The 24633-nt window shown below is 34.7% G+C and overlaps 1 protein-coding gene across 6 annotated transcripts in view; it reads right to left on the bottom strand.

Moving 5' to 3' along the window:
• LOC105215959 (uncharacterized) overlaps positions 1–24633 on the bottom strand; it is a 120007-nt gene that overhangs the window by 6691 nt on the left and 88683 nt on the right. For 2 of the 6 annotated variants that reach the window (XM_054233854.1, XM_011190181.3), the window contains exons 1-7: positions 19450–19932; positions 2119–2201; positions 1838–1923; positions 1491–1754; positions 781–1216; positions 409–702; positions 125–287 (exon numbers count right to left, since the gene is read on the bottom strand). In XM_054233854.1, coding sequence (XP_054089829.1) covers positions 125–287; positions 409–702; positions 781–1216; positions 1491–1754; positions 1838–1923; positions 2119–2179 — 1304 coding nt within the window. In that variant the 5' untranslated portion in view covers positions 2180–2201; positions 19450–19932. Of the gene's footprint in view, positions 1–124; positions 288–408; positions 703–780; positions 1217–1490; positions 1755–1837; positions 1924–2118; positions 2202–2357; positions 2865–19449; positions 19933–24633 lie in introns of those variants that run through there. The other 4 variants (XM_054233855.1, XM_011190182.3, XM_054233853.1 and 1 more) reach the window with 4 other exon arrangements.

Below are 24633 nucleotides of genomic sequence, written 5' to 3'. Positions count from 1 at the left end.
AGCCCATTACGCTCCCAAATTTATCTCAGTACGTGCACTATAGGCCCAAAACACAGACAACGAGACGTTGGGTATATAAATTCTATAATATTATAATAACAAATGTACCGCCTAATATACTCACTCAGCAAAACGTGCCGCCGTGGCTGCTGCAATTGGATTTCGTACCGCATGCAAAGCTTGCGAATTTTTAGCTCTGGCTAGTAAAGTCATTACAGTGCGTTTAGTTGGATTCATGCTAGAGCGTGGCACACCCAATAGTGGTCGCTTGCGTGCCAAGCCACCCGCTGGAAAATTGCAGTGAAAAGAGAAAGAGAGAGAGAGTTATACATAAAGGAGGGGGAGTACACGAAAATTAAACAATAATTCAATACTGCAAACACAAACTCTTCTCTTCTACAAACTCACCAATATTGATTGCCTTCACGCTGCGCAACGCCGGATGCAGCAACGCGCCCGTGGGTGGTTCCAGCAAACCCAATGTGGCTGCCATGGGCGTTTCAGCCTCCGTTGGCAATGTTAAGCCGCCGGCTGTGTTGGGCTGTTGCGTTGCCGTATGCAAATCAGTCACTGTAGGCGGCACACCAGCTGCCGTCGGTGCGGCCGGCTTCAATATATTACCAATACTGGCTGCGGTCAATTGGTGTTGCAAGGCAACCGACATGGCTGCTGCTGCTGGGTGTACTAGTGGGAAGGAATTCACTTTAATTGCCAAATTATTGTGGTTACTCGTACAATATTGATTATACACAGGAGTATGTACATATATGTGTGACTTACTTGCTGTTGCTGTGTTGCTGACGGCACTCACTTTCTGACACAGACCATCTGTATTAGTCGGCAAGAGATTGGTGTGATGATGAGTTGCTACTGCGGCGACTGTGGTATTGGGGCCACCACGTGTCGACGTTGGTGGTGGTGGTTGGTGTAGTAAATGATGTAAGTTGCGTTGTTGTTGTTGTTGTTGCTGTTGGTGTTGGTGCAACTGTTGTTGCTGTTCGCTGCTTAAACTTACCTGTTGTGCTTCGTTCTTATCCAGTGTATTGCATTCCATGCCATTCGGTTCCAACTCGAGCTTTTCATCATTCGATGTATCCATGTCGGTGACCCCACCACGATTGGGACTGTGCTGATCGTCGGTGTAGGTCAGCGAAGTAGAGGAACTCAGCGCTTGCATTTCCCACATTTGCTCCTGTCGTATGTCGTCGTGATAGTCCTAGAAATGCATATAAAAATGGTTATGGTGCTTTGACGAGGTAATTCCTAAGTCCAAAAAAAGCTTAAGCATTAAAGAAACCCAATAACTCTAACAAGTTCTACAGGAACTTGTTACTTAAACAACCATATTTGTCTTGCGCTTTTTTATTGAAGTAAAAATGAAACACATCTCCCTCGGTCTCTCTCCACTTCCACAAGTTTAACCCATAACCTTTGGTTGACGAAGTTTTCAACCCGATCTATCCTCTTTCAAATTATAGAAGTCTACTTACCGGCACCAAAAACCTTCGCACTTCGGCCAACGCATATGCTATGCGTGCGTGCGCTTCGGCGGGCGCTGCAAATGTGGAGATCTCTACATGTAGATCCTCGAAGAGGTGAGCATAACGACTGTCGCCACTGGCACGCAATTCCTCCTCCTTTTTGCGATCACGCATCGAACCGCGACCTAATACCGCCATTTTACACATTGTCTCCTCCTGTAGACGTTTCATAGAATTGCCCTTAGGGCCCAAGAGTTTACCAACGAAATTGAACTGAGAAAAAAGTGATCGAAAAACAAATAAAAAAAAATAAAGTTTAATTTTTTCACAAATCTCTTTTATTGTTGATATTTTACCTTCGGATGATCTCGCACCGGTACCGCTACCTTTACCGCCACTTTAACTGGACGATCTCGTGTTATATCCAACATTTTTAATTTTTCTAAAAAAAAAATGCAAAAGATTGTCAAAAACCATATCAAATAAAGATTAAAATAGCCTTTTATGCCGAAAAAGTTAAAAATATTTCAACAAATTTATTACAATTTCTGCCAGAAGTAATCAGGAACCAAATAGTTTTAAAAAACCATAAAAAATGTATGAATTAACTGTGAAAAAAATCAAACAAACTACTTACCCATGCTTTTTGTCGAACGATCCTCTAAGACGCTCATATTTGATTTTGAAACAAGTTCCATATTGTTTGACAACGTAACTTAGCTGCATAAAAAAAAGAAAATTTCTTATAAGAGAATAAAACAAGGATTCTATAAGGTAAATAGGCTATGGTAAATGGTATATTATTAGAAAGTATTACTGTAATGCCTATTTGTAGGCAACGTGTTAGAATTATTGCACACGAATTCTCTTGCCTACATTTATGACTTATAGCCTAGACGGCAGAGTTAACCCCGATTAACCTGATTAACTGCGCTTTTAATCAGTTCTAAATTTGTAGGTGACAGACGGCAGCAAAGCGAGTTATAAACTCCCATACAAAGCTGATTGGCAATAATATTTCCATTTTGGTAAAATAAAATTGGATAGAAAGCAAATATTGCGGTTGTTAGTCGCACAATTAGTACAAAATCACTAATTACTAAACAAATATACATAAATACATAATTATTAGATCTTCCATTTTATAAAAAATTAATTGAAAAATAGCTGTCACTATTGTATATTTTCATTCACAATAGGTAAATAGCGGCCATGTTTAACAATGTTGCCAACGAAAATACCACGAACTCCCACTAACTCTCTAAAATTTTAAGGCTTAAATGGGAGTTAGCAAACGGAGTTAACTGAGATAACTTTCGAATTAACCCCGATTAAAGCAGTTAACCCGTATTAACGCCGCCGTCTGTCAGGGGTATTAGAAACACTGTATTCTATAAGGATTGCAGCAACCTTATCGTACGAAAATTGGTTCACAATGCAATTTTTTAACTTTTTCTCGTTACATTCTTTAATTTATTGTACAAATTTTTTTTTTTCATGTTTTTTGAATCGCGAAGATTACGCAATATAATTTTTAAACAAAAAAAAATATATCCCACGAAATTATCCTAAAAATTCAATAAATGCCAATTTAACGAAAGTTCAGTATTCACAAAGTTTTACACCATTAATTAGCTTGAGAATTCTGCGAAAAATCTTTTGTGTTTATTTTTATTAAATTTGCGTATTTTCTAAATTTACCTACACACTCAATCAATTAAGAACTTTTCAAGTCATTTCCGCAAAAGAAACTCTAAAAATAGTAGCCAATTTCCCCAACTTCATTTTAAACAAAATTGAGTAAAGGCACCTCAACATACGAGAAACACGTATGGTTATAAGTACACTAAGGTGCGCCAAAAAAATATATAAAATCAGCAGTGTGCTGTCAGAAATATATTCACGATTTTGAAGCTCTTCAAACAAGTGCGGTAAATCAGACACTAGGCCAAGTTTCGGATAATTTAGCGCATTTTAGTACTAGTTTGTCAGTTCTCAATGGCAATCAAGCAAATCAAAAACGTTTCGTGCTAGTCTCATCACATTTTTAAACAAACTTAGATGAAAGCTCTAAATGCAATGAGTACAAATATGCAGAAAAATTCAACAAATTGGCTGGGAGAGGAGGTTAGAATTTAACTGAATTTATTCGAAAATTTCGAAGAATTTATTCGAAATATTTAAGCTTTTGTATTTAAATAAACTTTAATGAAAGCTCTTCAAACTCATTGAGAAATGAAATAAAATAAATTATAAGTAATATATTAAAGCTTTTAGATTCAACTAAACTTTAAGCAAAGCGCTTCAAAGTTAAGTAGGGTTGATCTTATATTCAAAAATCATTTATTTCGAATCGAATGGACGAATAATATGAATCCAAACATGATATGATAACATGATATACAAATAAAGAAACTTTTATGAGTGCTCAAATTAAACCAATGAATTGATTGAAAGAAAGCTTTAAACTTTTATTTAAGTTTCGATTAAAAATAAAATTTTCAATATAATAATATGAGTTTTCGACGTTTAGGCGAATATGTACATTAGGGTGGGTCAATTTGTATGGATAAAAAAAAATGCACCAAGCGGTTATCAAAAAGAAAATTTGCCCAAGAAACCATGGGTCTAAAATCAAAATGGAGCTTCCGGTTTTTAACGAGAAACTTTTCATTTTGTTTGTTTTATATGTTACCTATCCACCCATAAAAATTAAAATAATAATAAATAAAATTTCAAACTTTAATAGCTTTAATCTTCCGCGAAATCGTATTGCAGTTAACAATTTCATTTTATATCTATATATAAAGCAAAAACTTAACTGTTAAGAGCCTAACAAAATATAATATACTTCTAAAGTTCACAATTAATTAGTTTTAAGGTCTTGTTTGCTGTCCATCCTAGATGTTGCGTTTCGACTTGCAACCGTGACTGCCATAACACCATCACGATTTTTTTCTATAGTTCCACGGGAAACGCTAGTCAGCAGTTGCACAAAGCGCTCGGTTCCTTGAATATGTGGAGGAATTTGTGGATCCGGAAGTGGTGGATTGTCAAATTCTATGTATTCGAGCAAACGGTTATAGGGTATGTTTGCAGTGAAGGGCGGCTCCGACAAAATGCTATTGTTATCTAAGTTTATCATCTCAACATAATCAGTGCAGTCAAAATTTATAGTTGGTTTTTTGTAAGCTCTTAATTTTGTTGGGTCGTAAAGTTTTTCACGATAGTACAAAATTTTTTTATAGCCCTCTGGCGCACTTCCTTTCTGGCATCAAAAAGCATTGTTAGTAGAACATTTTCTGAATGTGCAAAATATGAGTTATTTTGAACAACGAGGCGTTGGTTTTGTCCGTATAGGCCGTAGGCATAGGGTAATACGTATACAGAATTTGAAAAAAATCGGTGAGATGGTTCAAAGAGATATATATATCAACTCATAAGTGGGCAGTGCCACGCCCCCTATAAAAAATTTCTGTACTGTCGAATTTTCTGCTTAAATACAACATCACATACCAAATTTGAGCAAATTAGCTTCGATATCTACAAAACAAGCAAACAATCGACAGTGGAATAGGAATTGGATTTTTTTTTACAAAATACAATATACGAAAGTTTCTCGTTAAAAACCGGAAGCTTGATTTTCATTTTAGACCCATGATTTCTTGGGCAAGTTTTCTTAGAATTCATCGTAGTTTACGATTTTTATAACCGCTTTGGCAAGAAAAAAATTTACCCACTCTAATGTACATACATTGAATTTTTATACTTTTCGAGGAAATCATCCAACAATGTATTAAAGTTCATTAGAAGATGAAGCTCCAAAGTTTTTGAAGCCAACTTAATTTTGATGAGAGCTCACAGTACTTAACTAAAATTTAAAAATTTTAACTTTAACCAAACTTTGATGAGCGATTTAGACTTTTAGTGAACTTTCGTCGAAAATGTTAAAGCTCGAAAGACTCAACTAAAATGTAAAGTAAGAAGAAGAAGAAGTGAGTAAGATAAAAGTAAGTTAGACTATGTTTAACAGTGTAGGCCAGTGTTTTTCAATCTTTTTGATTTCGCGACCCCTTTACAGGTTGAAATATTCTGGCGACCCCCTTGTGTCATAGTAAGTCAAAGAAATAATTTAATTTTAATTAAAAGACTACATACATTAGGTAATCAGTTTTTCCTATTTTTCATTCAAATTTATCTATTATTCGCGCGGGTCATACTGCGTCGGCGACGGCGACGTTGCGGTAACAGCAAGCGCCCCGCGCGTGCCACCCGCAATATTCTTTTGTTTCAACTCTCATCAAGCGCTGAACACATAGACGACGACAAGCGACGAGCGACATCTATAAAATATTAAAATACACGCGTTCTTATGGGCACAGCTTATTAGACAACAGCACGACTTCGCGACAAAGCGGTTGAAGTCTTCGCTGTCGCCAAATTAGAAATGTTTCTAATTTTGCCGACGACAATGGCCGCTGTAGAGCTGCCACTAATATGTGAAATGTAAAATTATTCAAAGTTCTTACAAGTGTGACTTTATTTTGGCAGCAGAAGCGTAAAATAGCTTTAATATATCATTTATAATAACAATCGATTATTTAAAACCATTAAATCGACCAATTTTTACATGTTTTGCACAAAAAATTCACTTTGACCAAAGTGTGTAAAATTTATTGAAGTGAAAGGTTTCAGTACGGCAACAACGAAATTGCTGTTGGATATGTCGCTACCGTCTTCAAAATGTTCAAGACGCTGGCTTCAAAGCGACATTTGGAATCTGCCGTCGCTACGTCGTGTCGTGTCGTCGTCTTTGTGTTCAGCACTTCACTCAGTTAAGCGTAGTAGCCGATGAGTTTTGACGTCATTCTTTTGTTTTTTCGCTTGCTCTGCGCGTTTATAAAATGGATAAATTTCTCAAAAGATCGCAGCCTTCAACATCTGGTGCGAGTATCAATAGCGGTGGTGGTGAATCGAATCCGAAAAAAATAGACATTACGATGACAGTTATTTGAAATACGGGTTCACAGTCATAAATAATAAACCTCAATGTGTAATTTGCGGCGATGTTTTATCACGTGAGAGTATGAAACCGTCAAAGCTTATGCGGCATCTCCCAACCAAGCATCAAAAAGAAGCTGATAAGCCGTTGGATTTCTTTGAACGAAAGTTGAAAGCCAGCAGCAAAATACTATAAATCAGGTAAGTAAGAAAATAATGAAAAAAGCGTGGGGTGCACTATAATGATGAGCGATATTTCACTACCGGTGATTTTTTCACTGTGAAAAATCACATATAGCAACTGTGATCAATTTTTGTAAATATCAGTGATTTACAATCGCAATTGCAGTTCAGTAATTTGAGTTCGATCACAGTAGCTATAGAGGAGTTCAGTGTTTGGATCGCTTCATCAAAATCTCCTTTATCATACCAAGGTCAGGTGGCTATCCAAAGGAAAGGTATTGACAAAAGTTCTGGAACTGAGAGCTGAATTGTTAATGTTCTTACAAGATACAAAATCAGAATATGCTCACCGTTTTTCTGACCCTATTTGGCTCTTGAAATTAGCATTTTTGGCAGATCTTTTTAGCCACCTTAACAATTTGAACAAGAACCTTCAAGGAAGAGAAGAAAATATTTTAACAGCTAAAGATAAAGTAAAAGCATTTCACGCAAAACTTCGTTTGTGGTCGACCTCTCTGCAAAACAAAATGTTTGAGTCTTTTCCGTGTGTTCAGAAGATTGTTGAAGATAATGCATCAAACCAAAGTTTTGCAGTATCGGCTCATATTCCTTGCATGGTACAAAGCTTGCATAATTTACAAGAGAAACTTTTGACATACTTTCCAGACTTGCACTCTGAAGCTGACAATGGGCGTAGGTAGATTTTAAACCCTTTTTTGGACAAATCAATAGATCTGGCTGATATCAACACAAAAATGAAAGAATGTCTTCTAGAATTAGCTACTGATGACATGCTTAAAATGGAATTTCATTCCCAAAGTGTCGACGTATTTTGGATGAAAAGAAAACACGAATATCCAGAGCTGGCAAGGGAAGCTCTTAAATTATTAGTGCCATTCGCCACTTCATACTTGTGTGAACTGACATTTTCTTCAATGGTAGACATTAAAACTAAAAACATTAAAACTAAAAAGAGAAATAGACTGCAATTAGAAAATGATTTAATTATTAATGTTTCAAAAATAACACCACAATTTGATAAACTAATGAAAAATAAACAAGCACATCTTTCTCATTAAAATTGTGTTTTTGTTGTGTAAGAACTTCGACTTTTTCTTTCAGCTGACGACCCCCCGAGTAAGGCACAGATTGAAAAACACTGGTGTAGGCGAAAGATTTTTGCTTAAAAAATTTTAAAATTTCATGAAAGCTCTAGACTTTCAATGAACAACAAAGTTGCTACGAGAGTATTATAGTTTTGTTCACATAACGGTTGTTTGTAAGTCCTAAAACTAAACGAGTTAGATATTGGGTTATATATATCAAAATGATCAGGGTGACGAGACGAGTCAAAGTGTGTTAAATCAGTAACGAAAAACGCCAGAAACACTACATTTCACATAAGAAATGGCAGATGGAAGCTGCACTCAGATTTTTTTACAAAATGGGAAATGGGCGTGGCATCGTTAAAAACCATATCTCAGGAACTACTCGACCGATTTCAATGAAGTTTGGTTTGTAATAGTTTCCTTACATCCCAATGAAATGTTGTGAAAATCGCTAAATCGCCAAATCGCTTCACAGCCACGCCTACTTCCTATATACCAGAACTTTGAAGACGACCTGAATCGTTTACTTTACAATATATAAAGTAAGTACTAGTGAAGATATCGGTGCAGAACTTTGCACAAATACTACTTTTATAGTGTGGCAGCCCAATTCTAAAAATTGCCGAAATCGGAACATAGGTTTTCAAGGCCCCATCAATCGAACATGAGGACCTCGGTGCTTCCAACCTAATATTATGGTTTCCAACTTTCAATGGACTTTATACAATATATATGACGAATATGTGGGTCAAATTATATACTATATAATATACATATATAAAGTTAGATAAATAAATTGCGAGAGTATAAAATGTTCGGTTACACCTGAACTTAGCCCTTCCTTACTTGTTATTTTTTTTAAATTTTATAATTTTTTAGCCTTTGCTAAACCGAAAGATCACAGAAAATTATATTATATTAAATACATAACCAACCCAAACTTAATAGCTAAAGCACTTCAAAGTGGTAGGTGTCAATTCTCTAAGGACACTTCATTACAACTTAACTACTAAAATGTTTGCGCCCCACGTCGAGTAAGCAAGCAGAAGACAAGGTCATAGCGAATAAGCAAATTGCTTTCCACTTTATAATAATCACAGCACAGCCAACATACAAACATACAGCAGGTATCTATGATTGTATGTGCTTAAATATTTACGGCAACACTTAACGGTGCATTTGTGTGTGAGTATGGCTGTATTTGAGTCTGTGTTAAGCAATACACTTATAGATAATTAAAAAAAATGAATAAATTAATAGAGATCATAAATATTTATTTTCATATTTCGAAATGTTGTTGTAGCAAACACACGTATACTCGTACATATGTATGCATGTATGTATTTGTATATTTGTTTATCTGTGAGTTTGATGGTAAATTCGCAATTAAAAGCACTGAGCAAGTTAATAGAGCACATAAAACCCGACTGCTTATTATTTATCTATGCAAGTGGGCCAAAGTAAATAATGTGTTAATACATATGCATGTGTTTGTGTTTGTATATGTGAAATAGGCGCATAGACAACGTCTATATCCGTGCCACAAGCAAAATTATCACGAACACACACACAAACATACGGGCGCTCATTTGATGCAACTAGTAGCGCCCGTTGCCGCTTAAGGGATTTTAATAATAATTTCAATTTATTTTGCACATTACTGCTCGTGTAATTAGGCTCTTGAATAATGAGATAAACGTGAAATATTGATATTTACATCAGAAACCAAATATGTCAACTGTGAAATTGTGTGCACATGTACGCACACACACATACTTATCTATGTCCATGTATATGGACATATGTAAATAATTATTTTCAATTTAACAATATTTACCGTTAGTCGGTGCGTAAATAAATGCTGGCCTTAAACAACGTTGACAAAAATAATAATAAAATTGTGAATTTATTAATATTTGATGTTAGCATATGCTGATTAAAATTATTAAACACCAGGGTTGCATTTAAAATATAAGCTTAACTGATTGGCATAAATTCAACGGCATTTGTGCCAAAGTATATGTAAGTTATGGAGCTTAGTGGATTATTTAGAACTCAATATAGCCAACGTATATAGAGTGAAGTTATTAATTAAAATTTTTTCATACCAGAGACTTATTCACTTATTAGGGTCTGAGCGTAAAATTTCAAAATTAACATAGACGAGATAAACATTAAATAACTATCTTCTAAAATTTCGCATTTTTTTATGTGCGGTTTATAATCAATGAATAGCTAGTAGGGTGCTTTAGTGGAAGCTTCAGTAAAAGCAAGCTTTTTCCTATACTCAAATTTTAATCAATGGATATGAGAATTATAAGCTTTAGTGAAAGCTTCAGTATAATCAAGTTTCTTTCTATACCCAAATTATAATCCATGGATGTGTTAAGTGAAAGCTTCAGTAAAAGCAACTCTCAAATATTATCTTTATACACGAATTATAATCAATTGTTAGGAGAAGTGAGAGCCATTTTTTAAGCTTTAGTGAAACTTTCAATAAAAGCAAGTTTCTTCTTCTACACAAATTAAAATCAATGGTTATGATAAGTGAAAACTTTAATGAAAGCTAAAAGCTTCATCGAAAACATCTGGTCTTCCATAAAAGAAAGTATAATTCAATTGTAAAGGAAGTGAAAGCTAATTTCTTCGAAATGGATATGTAAAATGAAAGCTTTTTTCTTCAGTAAAAGCTCTTCTGTAGTTAGTGTTAGACATTCTCTAAAGCTAGACATTCTATATGCCTTTAAGCATTGAGTCCGCGTTACACGGACTCTATTCACTCAATTAAATTACATAATTTAACGTAGAACTAATTTTGGTTGACTTTAATGCTATGAGGTATTAAAATACAGTACAGTTACTTGTTTAAGCGGACCCTTATTTGAGAGTTTTTTTTAAACCGTTGCTATTACTGAACTTGTGGAACACTGTTGTTAAATACATAGAATTTGGTATTTTTTACTGGTTTTCAACTTTAGGATTTTTTACTTTATATATTGCATTTTAATTGCTTATAAGTGGTAAAAGAATTATTGAGATAAGACAGAGGGCTAAAAATATTTGATCAAATCAATTTAGGCACTTTTTTCTTAGTCGTAACTAAGCTAAGCTGAGTGCGAGCTTACTGCCGACGGGACTTTATTTTCGTGGAGGAAACATTGAAAATTATTATTTTATTTCACTGCAACGAAATAAGTATCATTGCACGGTTCTTTATTATGTTAGTAAATGTATCAATTGTCTACATTAATGCGTAAGAAAAATTGTCAAAAACAAATTGATTAAATTAAGCGCCAACTTGAAAGATCTATTAAAACACCGTGTGTATTTCAAAAATTGAAAACCTTTTGAGCTTTGAAGGCAAATTTAAAACATACAAAAGTGAAGAAAATAAGGAAATAATATATAAATGCTAAATTATTGCCATTATTATTATATTAGCTTTCATATTCGCGCATACTTAGTACACCCTTACTGCTTTGAACTGCTTGAATTTCTGTGCAAAGTTAGAATTTCCAAGTCAAACATAAAGTTAAACCCCATTTCTTAGTTGCTTATGCAAACAAATGCATATTTCATTAAAGAAATATACATTTGCGCATATATCAGAGTTTCCCCTATAAATTTTTGTATATAAATATTAAAGGGTAAAACACAAAAAGGAAAGAGTAACAGTAAAATTGTTACTTAATCTTCTTCCACTTGGCCACCTCCGATTTACTTGCATTGGCTTTTCATGTTTTTGGTTTTTGTTGTATTTATTGTATTTTTCTGTTGCCCTCACAAATCAAATATTACTCAAAGCACTCGCTTTCATTTGCACCTCATTAAACTTTAAGTACACTGCAATGTCCTTACTTCCTGCTTATTGCAGAAACTTCCTTGAACTTTCTATTGTGTGGGGTGTAGACGCACGCAAACACACACACACATTCACATTCACAGTTACAGTTGTACTATATGTATATATTATATATAGAAAAGTAAATGTGAATTCATGAGCACTACATAGTTGAAAGTAAACATTTCGATTGCAGACAATAACAATACATACATACATATACACTCATATATCTCGACATTTAAACAGAGCTGTTCTTGTAGGTGCGATTAAACATACATACATAGGTGAAAATATTGAAAAATAAAATTTCACTTGCCAAATACACGCTAAATTAGCAGCATCATGTAAGTGAAAAATATGAAAGGATATTAAACAAAGAAAACTCTGTTGTATTGCTATACATTCTACAATGAATTTATTGAAGTACTCGGAATCACAACATAAACATAAATGCCTTCATTGGACGAAATTGTGCAATCAAGAATACATTTTATTGAAAAAAGAAAAATAATTTTATACTAAAGAGTGAATTATATGTGACCTCCAGAAACTTTTTGTTCTAATTTATGAGATTTTTGCAAAATAAATTGCATTAAAAGGTTTGGTTTGGGGCTTCATTGGTTTGAACTTTATTTATTTTTTTGAAACAAAGTAGTTCCAACTATTTTTAACATTCTTCCATAAAAATAATAATACTTGTAAATATTTTTCAAAAAGTTTTCAAAAATATTTTTTCCGATTTTAAATCTTCATGATTTGATAGGAAAATAAATACCATACTCATACAATCGAAAAGTATTGAGTCAATTTAAACCGTATTTTAACATAACTAACTTTCGTTAGATATCGAACTTTTGTGTAGGAATAATTTTTGAATAAATTCGTGATTGTTTCAGAAATGGAACCAAATTAGGTACAATTGAATGTTTATCGAGTTTTCGGACAACCTTTAATTGAGTCAATTAGCTATTCGTTAATTGACTTAATTCTTTTATAGTTATCCACCGAGCAAAATAAACAAATATAATATAGAAAATGGAAAATCTCGCTGGCATATACTCAGACTTTCTATCTATTTCAAATCAACTGCTGTCAATATTATCAAAATTTATATTGGGTCTTATCATTGAACTCGTTTCGATAGGAAAATATTACGTTGAAACTGTATAGAAAACAAAAATAAAAATAAAAGGAAAATCAATTTGATAGTGAACGAAACGAAGTTGCAGCCCGACATAGCAAAACGATTTTCGCAAAGAGCACCAAGTCGAATCAAATACTTTTTGGGAAAAATTTGAAAACGTTAAACGTTTTGGGCTCTCAAATCAAGTGCAGAACTGGTTGGAAGAATCGGCTATTAAAGCGTTTTATTTATTGATTTGGACGAATTTTTTCAACTAAAAAAATTGTCAAAAATACAAAACACATTTCAAGAATAGGGGTGGAGGGAATTCTTCAGCCAAGTAACTTTAAGTTTACACGAGCTGGAGGTCAGTGTATATCCGGCGAGTGTTTGAAAAGCATTCGAAAGTTTTGGTTGCTCACCAGTAACTGGAATAGAAAATATTTCGTTTGAGATCCCTACAACAAGTATCGCTAACAAGAGACAAATTGTTGCCATTTACTCTCAATTGAAATTGTATCTTCACCATATATGACGACTCGTTCCCACGACAGTCGGTTCGACGTAACCGGAACGGACCCGGATTTTTATTCGGCCAAGGACTGTCAAATCGGAAGTATTCCTCAAAATTTTTTGGGGAATGTTTTATGCCGCTACAACAACAACAACAACAACAACTGATTAGGTAATGGACACTAGTTAACTAACTAAATACTAAAGTATCCTGCGTTCTAAAAGAATTTTTATACTTTAACTATCACTTAAATGTAAAGCGAGTCCATTTCAAATATAACAAAGCAAACAACTTAAACAAATTAATTATTTAAAAAAATTTCCAGCACATTTGATCCATCTGACTCAATATTTAGCATCAAAAAAACTATTTTGTCTTCTCTTAATAAGTAATATTCAGAAATTTTTAACTTTTTGTTTTTATAAATTTTTAAATCTCAGCTGTTGAAATGTTTCTTTCTGTAGCTGAGCAGTTTGAGAACTGGACGCTTAAAAATCTCTTGCCTTTCCAGACTCGGCAAATTCCGCTCGTATGCGGACTGCGCCCCACGCGTCGGTTGGGCGGGAGGAGGGTAATCGTTTGGGTTTATTATTATTAAGCAGGTTATTCAAATCAAGGATTCGATCGAAAATCCTTCCCGTATCGATATCGAATTCACTGCGGAATGAAGGAATTAGACCCAATAATTGTGAAAATTATCTCAAATATAAACATCAGATTTAAATTTTTCAAAAAATATTCTTTTGAATTTTGACTCTTCACGCTCTTATAGAAACTAAACTGTATATTTGTCTACCTTTCAAAAATTATCATAATTTATTTACAGCAATTCATTAATATTATATGGAAATATACTTCTCATAAAGTAAATTTATTTGAGATAGCATTGATTAACGAGGTATCTCAATATTTTGCATTGTATTTTGAAATAAAACTATTTTGCTATGACAACTTTTGTTAGATTTCGAGATCTTATGTAGAACCATTCTTATTAAATAAAAATAGCACATTCTGGTCGTGCTCTCAAAACGAGTTTTATCCCAACATGTCTTCGGCCACCCTATACAGTACCGAACTGCCTGTGCCAAAACCTCCAAATCGATAAGAAAATCAGGATTCAGGACTCAGCGAGACAAAAATTAAAGAGGGAATATTTGTAATTCCACAAATATGGCAATTGAAAAAATATACGAGCTTTCAAGAAACAATTAATGATTAGGAAAAACTCGTCTGTAAATGTTTTGTGAACGTTGTCCAAAATTTCCTGGCAAACCATAAATCGAAAAATTACGAAGACTTAATATATGTACGTATGTATAATGCCATCTAAAACTTTGAGGTGTAAGATATGCTCAAATATACATATGCTACTATTCTCTCATCTGGATTTTTTTTTCAGAAAATTTGGGTGCCGTGAGTGACGACTTGGCGGGAGGTTCCATCGAGACCCTCCAAAAACCAAATATTCACGAAAATCATAAGTATTTTTTCAATATTAAGCAAACATTTATCTGATACTTTTTAGGAAAATATATGTTCCCAGCAGAGGATTACTCTTGCCAACAGGTGCTACTTTGGCTTGAGTAGGCAATTGAAAATTAAAGTCATCTCTCTGGCGCCGAATTGCGACGGTAAGAGAAGAATGTCGCGCAATTATCGATTCGGCTATAATCGGATAAACGGTTCCTACGCCAATTACATACATACATACCTCATACGAATATGTGCATGAACTTTTTCAAAAAAAAAATTAAAGATTACAAAATTGCAAAATATTTCTGGGTATGCATGGTTGTTATTATTAATGTATACGATATAAAAAAAAAAAACAAAAAATTAACAAATTTCAAAATTTTTGTAAACTGTAAAACAGAATTGAAGTTTAGACTAATAGTATTTATTTATATGTGCATTTTACTATTTTTTACCAGTAAATCCTATACATTGGAGTTCAACTGAAAGAAATGTTTATTTTAATAGTCAGTAGAATTGTCCTTATATTTTAAAACTAAATTAAGCCGCTTAATCAGTGAATTAACTACTGACTCTAGAATAGTTATGTAAACATTGACAAACTCTTGTTTTATGGCTAATTTAAGGTGACGTACTGTCTCAAACTGCTTTTCGTTTTAGAAAATAGGAGCAGAGAGGATCATGAAGATGGCTTTCCACTGCAGCAAAATGCAGACCATGAAATCAAGGTACCGCTTCCAAAACATCGCTTGTGGCAGGATCGTTGTTCCTGGTGCGAATCTCCACAATATTTCTTGCAATGATCTGGGCCGACCAAATTAAACGTTTTTGTCACTAAAGACTGTATTCTGTCACTCATCGGCTCAGAATTGGTATTTATTTGCAAACCTCAAATGTGCTTTATTGTGCCTTTGTTTATGGTTGGTTTAGGTATAATTGGAAAAATTCTATTTATTGTGATTTTCTGTCTTAACTAGGTCCATATTTGACCGCTGCTTATCAAGTCCGCAACTGCTAGCCGTCGAATCATCCTTTCGCACCGCTCATTAATGTTGTTTTGCGACCTCTGCGAACCAAGTATACCATAATTAGTGGGGTTTTTAAGAAATTTTGAAATACAGTTCCGAAGTCGCTTTGGTCTAGAGCCATTTTGGAACCACTTTCGCGCATTCCTATGATTATTCCATGTTCCTCGGCTGATAAACAAGATCCACGAGGCATTTTAGGCTTAAAGTTAAATAAATTTATTCAAATTTTTAATATTTCATTAAGTTAATGCACCTACAATAGTTTTACAAACAAATTTTAACAAAAAAAGTTTTTGGTGCGACACTATCAGTAAGAAGGATCCGCTAAACTGATTTTGCACATATAAATATTTACTATGCAATATCCAATTCACAAGCACATTCTCAATGTAACTGTACAACGAACGAAAAAAGTATGAAACAATTTTCGTTGCATAGTAACGGCAATATATCAATCTTTTATATCACATTTACCGAAATCCCAAAAATAACAGTGAATAAGATATACATATAAACAAAAACAGAAATGCACATATAATTCTTTGTATGAGATACATATGTTTTTAGGTATAAAGACAATGTTTCATTATTTTATTCAGAAATTGAAGTCTAATCTTCTTTTAATTTGGGCCATAACATTTAAAATCTCTTCCTCCGTCACGTCTATATCTCTATGGATATTCAAGAGAGCCATTCCGTTCAGGCGTGCTTCTCCAGTTTTATTTCTTAAATATGTTTTAAGCCTGCGAAGTGAGGAAAACGAGCGTTCACTTGAAGCAACAGATATATGGATTGCTGCTCCAATCTTTAAAAAACGATGCACTGTTTTGAAAATTTTTGCATCGCAACAATTCAACGCGTCTAAAAAAGTTTTGGATCTCTTTGTTTGATTTAACCAGTTCCTGAAAATATATTCAAAATTTTAGTTAGAAAATATAATCTGAAGAAAAGATTTTTAACCTTAAAAAAATCCAGTTCAGCAGCCACAGAGTTATAAGGCAAAGTCCTGTTTATATTTTTCTGGGTTTTTTAATTGGCCTACATTCCCACAACTTTTTAATACTATCCAGATACAATAGGTTTGTTTTTAGTTTAACATTTTCATAGTTTCAAAAAATTAAATTCTATCAGCAGAAAAGTATCAAAATAGGCCGTTTGTGAACAAAAAAATTATCAAATCACAAAATTTAGAAGATACAATTGTATCAAAACGGCAACGCTGTTAGTGACTAATGTATTCATTTATTTTACATATTCTTACATCGTCGGCAGAAAGATTGCTTTGAAAACAACAAATTACAATTTTTCAAATGACTATGTAGAATTAAATTCTATTATTTAAAAATTCAATTACTTTGGGGTGGTTTAACACCCTACAATTAAATTCACTAAATAACCCAAATATGTTCTTAAAAGCTTAATTTTAAAAATAATTTAGTAAAAAATATATTTTTTAGCATCAACTACATATACATATCAACTCTCAGCAATAACAATTAAATTATAATAACAAAAATTAAACGCTTAAGCACTTAGCCTATTTCTATACACCCACACACACACACTCATACGAAATGCAAACGCTTTATTTGACTGTGAAAACACTGTGTTTGCCGACAAAAGCAGTACCCAAAAGCCTTTTTTAATATTTTTTTATTACACAAAAGCTTGTCGTAAATGATTTTGTAGCGTTTTATTAATTCCTCCCAGTGGTGAGTGAGCAAGAACGCTGTGTTTCCCTTTTGTTTTGCGCTTTGTGCTTGTAAATACACGATGACATAGGCACTTGAAGATAAATTATGTATAGCTTAAGTGTTAAGCTTGTTATGTTGCTGTTGCTGTTGTTGCTGCTTTTGTGCTAAATTGTTTGTTTGTTTGTTTACTTATTGGCACAACAAAGCGCACTAAATACACAGGCACACACATACAGACTTTCTTCTGTCAATATGTAGCAGCTTAAATGTAACCTTTCCTTACAACATTCGTCCGAAAAGTGCCCACGCAACCAACAGACTTAAGCGCCTCGCAAAGCTACACTACTCACTGTTTATTGTTATTTTATTATGATTATTATTTTTGCAACAGTAAAATTGTGCGTTTTTAGCTGCCACACAATGTAGCGCTCAAGTTATAATGTAGAATACATGTATATGTATGTGTTTGTGTGTATGTATGTATGTTTGTATGTAAGCGCGCCTGGCACCCTGACACCCTGGCAAAACCACAATACTTTTCGGTGTATTATATTAAATTTGCGTATTTCCGCAATTTCCACTTTCGTACTTTTATTACAGTTAGTACAGTCGTACTGTTTTTGTTGTTGCTTTTGTTCTTGAAATTGTTTTTGTTGCCAAAGCACATAAAACTTGTCAATTAAATCGGCATTGTGTTGTCATTAAGTTGAGCGCTCAAGTTGTCTTTGCATTCCCGCTTTTTGCTTGTTTTTCGCTCGTGTTTTTTTTTTGGCATTGAATTGCATACTTCAAGGCGCACTGTCGCTGTCGTTGATTTGTTTGTTTGGTCGCAATGCTGCTGCTTCTACCTTTTTTATGCTTTATGTCTCACTTAGCGCCAGCTTTGTTGTTATTACACTACTTGGTTGTTATTGTTATTGTTTTTGTGAAGTGGTTTTTATCCAAGGCGGGCACTCTGCTTGCTCATTCGCTCGCTCGCTTGCTTGCTTGCTTGCTTACTATGTATGCAAACAACTTGTATAACCCATTGCCTTTTGCAAGTCGCCTTGCAGGCACAATAGAGTGCCAACACACACACACACACCGACTAACATACACAGAGCCACATGCAGAACATACAGATATAAGAACACATGCAAGCCATATATGCTTGTCGTGCGCCTGTGTGTATGCAACACACACAAATTCATTCATTCATGAGTTGGAATTTCAACTTAACACTTCGCTGCGCTGCTCAGTTCAGGTCATGCTGGTGAAAATGCAGTCACCGCTTGCTGCCTGCCGCTTTCGTATGTGTCTTCTTCGTGTCTTTCACTGTCAACTTTGCCGACGTAAGATCATTTTGCAACACTCGAGCTTTTTTCATATTTTTTAAATATTTTTTTAATAATATTTTTTTTTACTATTTTCTGTTTGTCTTCTCTTTTATAGTTTGTTTGTCTTACTTTTTATAGTTTATTTGCTGTCTGTTTTTTTTTTGCTGTTGCAACTTCAAGTAGTGGCTTTACAACGCAGTAGCACCCATAAATCACGCATCGGTTGTAGCTGCGTACCCTTCAACACCACCATTACCCCGCATCAACCCAACGTAGCACGCTGTCACTCAGTCACCCAAGCCACTCACTCGCTCACACCAACAGCCGACTCGCTCTCACACTCAACACTGTGCCACTATGTTTTTTGTCAATGTATGTATGTAGGTCTGTAAATGAGTATGTGTGTCAGTGAGTGCTAAGGTAGCTTCTTCACTTTGTGTGAAACTTTTTCGCGTAAATTACTACTTTATTCATTGATGTACATAAATTTATATTTTTTTCTTTGTTGTTTTTGCTAATTTACGCTCTAGTACTTCTTATACGCAGCGTGCCAATTTCTGCTAGTTTCGCGAAATTTTCATCAAACTTTTTTCGACTTTTTAAATTTCACGCAATTTCCGTTATACTCATATATATATATATATTTTTTTGTTATTTTACAGTTTTCACCGTATTATTTTCACCTTTACTGCACCTATGTTGTTCTCGTTGTTGTTGTTGCTTTCACTTGCCAAATTACTAATATTTTCTACTTGCTTATTTGTTGTTGTAATATTTTTTACTATTTTATTTGTTGTTATTGTTGGTATTATTTAGTAGTTTATTTGCTGTTTTACTTTTTTCTTGTTGTTGTTATTTTTTGCTTGGTTTTTATTTTTGCTTATTTATTTTTTGCTGTTGTTGTTGCCTTTTCAGCGCTTTCATAACTTGTTGTTTGCTTAAATCACACTTATTTTCGCTAGTGTTGCTAATACATTTCTATTATTGTTGTTGCATGTTACAACAATCTGTATGTTTTTTTTTTTTTTGTTTTTGCCCACCGCACATGAATTTCTTTTAGAACACTATAACTGCTCTGCTAACTAGCTGACTCAGCTTGGCACTCCGCTTGGCACGGCGCTTCGTTAGCTTCCTTTCGTTTGTCGCGAGCAACTGAATTCGTTTCTCTGCCAGCATCGCCATTTAAGATACAATATTTTGCGTCCTCAGCGCCTGTTGTTCGCCTCTGCTCATCCATCGCCTGCTGCAGTTGCTGCTGCTGCTCCTGAGCTTTCAAGCTCGCTCCTCACTCTTGTACGGGGGTGGTTCTAAGAGTTTCTAATATGGATTTCTGCTCTTCGTTGGTGTTGAAATGGAAGTGTTATTTGTGTTGTTGTTGCGCAAAATACTGGGAACACACAAACACATTGTAAACAGTTAGTTCTATGCTGGCAGCACCTGTGTCTGCCTGAATTAGTTGTCACACAGTTGTACTCGTAGGTGTATGTATGTGTGTGTGCATGTGTTTGTTTGTCGCACGGCTGAGTGGAAGGTTAGTCGTGCTTTGTGAGCGCACTTTCGGCATATGAGGTGAGTGTGTGAGTGTGTGTGTGTGAGCGATGCGCTGATGCATTGCTGATGCAATGCAGCTGTTGATTGAAGAAACAGTGAAAGAACAACAAAAACGCCAGCATTTGATGGATAATGCGTTTTCTTTCTTTACAAAGAAAGCAGAGATAAGTTGATTTATTTTGTCAATAGTCAAATGCCAGAAAATTCTCGTGTCTACTTTTGCAAAATTGTTGTTCTTTTTGAGCCTATTTATCTCTGAAGAGATGTAAATTTGAAAAATAATAGTTTTTTATATTTCTTCGCATTCGGAACTGCTTTAGAACACAGAATCCTTTGTGGTTTTTTTTTTGTGGTATATAGTTAAACTTATTTTTTTTTGGAAAATATTATTATATCTTTTATAAATTTTTTTATTGTATATTAATTGGATACATAGTATTTTATACACATTGCGATAACATAAGGTTTTACACTTTAAACAATTGCTCCTGATTTTTTTTCTAATTCCCTCAAGTAGCATTAAATTTTAAAAACTACATTAAGAATAAGTCAAACCTTTAACTGTGGTCCTGGTATAAAAAAGTCATCTCTCATAAATCTCAATCATCTGTTTAAAAAAACATCAATTCTAGTAAAATCTTTAATTACTAGAAAAACTTTGTTCCTTATCTAGATCGTATTCGAATCGCTAGTTATTCACTCGTTATATTCAAACTATGCTCCGCAATAAAAAAAATTAAATCTACAGTGAAGTCTAAACAGCTGGATCCAATATCGTAGATCTATCTAGAGCGTATTCGAATCGCCAGTTATTCACTCGTTATATTCAAACTATGCTCCGCAATAAAAAAAATTAAATCTACAGTGAAGTCTAAACAGCTGGATTCAATATCGTAGATCTATCTAGAGCGTATTCGAATCGCCAGTTATTCACTCGTTATATTCAAACTATGCTCCGCAATAAAAAAATTAAATCTACAGTGAAGTCTAAACAGCTGGATTCAATATCGTAGATCTATCTAGAGCGTATTCGAATCGCCAGTTATTCACTCGTTATATTCAAACTATGCTCCGCATTAAAAAAAATTAAATCTACAGTGAAGTCTAAACAGCTGGATTCAATATCGTAGATATCGGTATATTTCTCATTCGTGTTGCTCTCAGATACACGACTTATACAGTTAATTTTCATTACTATAAATCAATTTTGCTTAGGCTAGCCAATCTATAAGAGTTTAACTGCGTTTAATTCAGCGCTTCAGAACATAAATATCGGTTGTTCAATCCATATACCTTTTTAGGAAGGAAAATACCTAAAAATACCACCACAAACTTTCGTTGCCATCTATTGGTTAAGTCATAAGGCTAAACTGTATGAGGTGTGTTCAAAAATAACAGAAATTTTTGTTTTTGAAAAAATTTTTTTTTTCATACGCCTATAATTTTTTTAATCGTCGAAACACTTCTCATACTCGATTTTTGGGATAGTTTTTGGTTCTTTCAACGATTTCTTGACGGCCCTTTAAGGTTCTATTAATTTTTGGAAATAAAAAAAAATCGCACGGAGCCATGTCTGGCGAATATGGAGGCTAGGGCATCGTTGTAGATTGGTTTTAGTCAAGAATTCACAAACAAACAACGAAGTTCGAGCTTTTACCAAACGAAAATATCGAAGCTCATAAAAGCAAATGTAACCTTAGCGGCCGCTACAGACAAAATAAGCAATGAATACAGCTGAAAATTATACTTTAGCGGCATATATATAGAAAAAGTTTGACAATTAGGCTCTCCAAACACATGGAATTTTTAAGTTTACAATTCAAATAACGGATGAGAAATATACACAAATATCATCAAAGACTTTCACTGGCCTCCATCGGCTCAGTTGAAATAAACTGTATAAAAATACATAATACAATTCTTTGAGACTTCGAGTGTTGGCAACTATCGGCCGGCCGGTCATAAACTACGCAGCCCAGATACACATGCCTGGATGCTATGTATCCAGGTATGCTACCTGTGAGGGATCATAACTAATTACTCTCCAAACAGTTTCTTTTGGGATGCTTCGGATGCGACAGACTTTCGACAAGCCCTGAACGCCATTCACAGAGGAGCCAATAACACCTTCATCGACTCCCTTGCCGCGAATGGCGCAATGGAGATAAAACACCACTCATCGCAGACACAGAGCTCGAGTTGCCTCGCGAAACTAGAGTGATCCTCGTGTAACTTCGTTCTGGATATTGTAGTAGGTTAAACTCTTACCTATCCAGACTGAACCCCGACTTACTCAATATATGTATTGTATGCAAGTAGTCCCCGCATGACATTAACCACCTCTTTACATGCCCTCTAAACCCCACTCATCTAACACTACTTTCCCTTTGGTCCGACGCTGTCAAAGCAGCTGGTTTCCTGGGCCTCCCGTTAGATGACTTCGATGACAATTAATTTAAGCTTACCGGTTCAGGCAGGTTTGGGTACCCGTTACAACAACAATCTCGAATTGAGTGGTTCTGTAGCTAATGTACATATGTATAACATTGAACTAGATCCTTGAAACTTGTAAGAAACACTAAATTCAACTAACTAGCCGTTTCGTTTACATTGATTTATATATTGAACAAGAATAAATATATAAAGGGTGATTTTTTAAGAGCTTGATAACTTTTTTAAAAAAAAAAACGCATAAAATTGGTTCATGACATTTACTTTTTGAAGATAAATTCATTTAAATGTTGACCGCGGCTGCGTCTTAGGTGGTCCATTCGGAAAGTCCAATTTTGGGCAACTTTTTCGAGCATTTCGGCCGGAATAGCCCGAATTTCTTCGGAAATGTTGTCTTCCAAAGCTGGAATAGTTGCTGGCTTATTTCTGTAGACTTTAGACTTGACGTAGCCCCACAAAAAATAGTCTAAAGGCGTTAAATCGCATGATCTTGGTGGCCAACTTACGGGTCCATTTCTTGAGATGAATTGTTCTCCGAAGTTTTCCCTCAAAATGGCCATAGAATCGCGAGCTGTGTGGCATGTAGCGCCATCTTGTTGAAACCACATGTCAACCAAGTTCAGTTCTTCCATTTTTGGCAACAAAAAGTTTGTTAGCATCGAACGATAGCGATCGCCATTCACCGTAACGTTGCGTCCAACAGCATCTTTGAAAAAATACGGTCCAATGATTCCACCAGCGTACAAACCACACCAAACAGTGCATTTTTCGGGATGCATGGGCAGTTCTTGAACGGCTTCTGGTTGCTCTTCACCCCAAATGCGGCAATTTTGCTTATTTACGTAGCCATTCAACCAGAAATGAGCCTCATCGCTGAACAAAATTTGTCGATAAAAAAGCGGATTTTCTGCCAACTTTTCTAGGGCCCATTCACTGAAAATTCGACGTTGTGGCAGATCGTTCGGCTTCAGTTCTTGCACGAGCTGTATTTTATACGGTTTTACACCAAGATCTTTGCGTAAAATCTTCCATGTGGTCGAATAACACAAACCCAATTGCTGCGAACGGCGACGAATCGACATTTCACGGTCTTCAGCCACACTCTCAGAAACAGACGCAATATTCTCTTCTGTACGCACTGTACGCATTCGTGTGGTTGGTTTAATGTCCAATAAAGTAAACTGAGTGCGAAACTTGGTCACAATCGCATTAATTGTTTGCTCACTTGGTCGATTATGTAGACCATAAATCGGACGTAAAGCGCGAAACACATTTCGAACCGAACACTGATTTTGGTAATAAAATTCAATGATTTGCAAGCGTTGCTCGTTAGTAAGTCTATTCATGATGAAATGTCAAAGCATACTGAGCATCTTTCTCTTTGACACCATGTCTGAAATCCCACGTGATCTGTCAAATACTAATGCATGAAAATCCTAACCTCAAAAAAATCACCCGTTATAAATAATATCCCACTTAATATTTATACTCTCGCAACAAAGTTGCTAAGAGATTATTATAGTTTTGTTCACATAACGGTTGTTTTTAACACCCAAAACCAAACGAGTTTGATATAGGGTTATATATACCAAAGTGATCAGGGTGAAGAGTGGAGTTCAAATCCGAATGTCTGTCTGTCCGTCCATCCGTCTGTGCAAGCTGTAATTTGAGTAAAAATTAAGATATCTTGATGAAACTTGGCACACTTATTTCTTGGCACCATAGGAAGGTTGCTTTCGAAAATGGGCAAAATCGGACCAATCGGTTCAGGAATTACCTCAGCCTTTATACTATATATGATGATTTTCTTTTTTCTATTGGACTTTATACCGAATATATGGGTCGAATTGTGTGTTATCTTAATA

The sequence above is a fragment of the Zeugodacus cucurbitae genome, chromosome 6, assembly GCF_028554725.1.
Source record: "Zeugodacus cucurbitae isolate PBARC_wt_2022May chromosome 6, idZeuCucr1.2, whole genome shotgun sequence".
Lineage (NCBI taxonomy): Eukaryota > Metazoa > Arthropoda > Insecta > Diptera > Tephritidae > Zeugodacus > Zeugodacus cucurbitae.
This window is presented reverse-complemented; position numbering and strand designations above follow the sequence as displayed.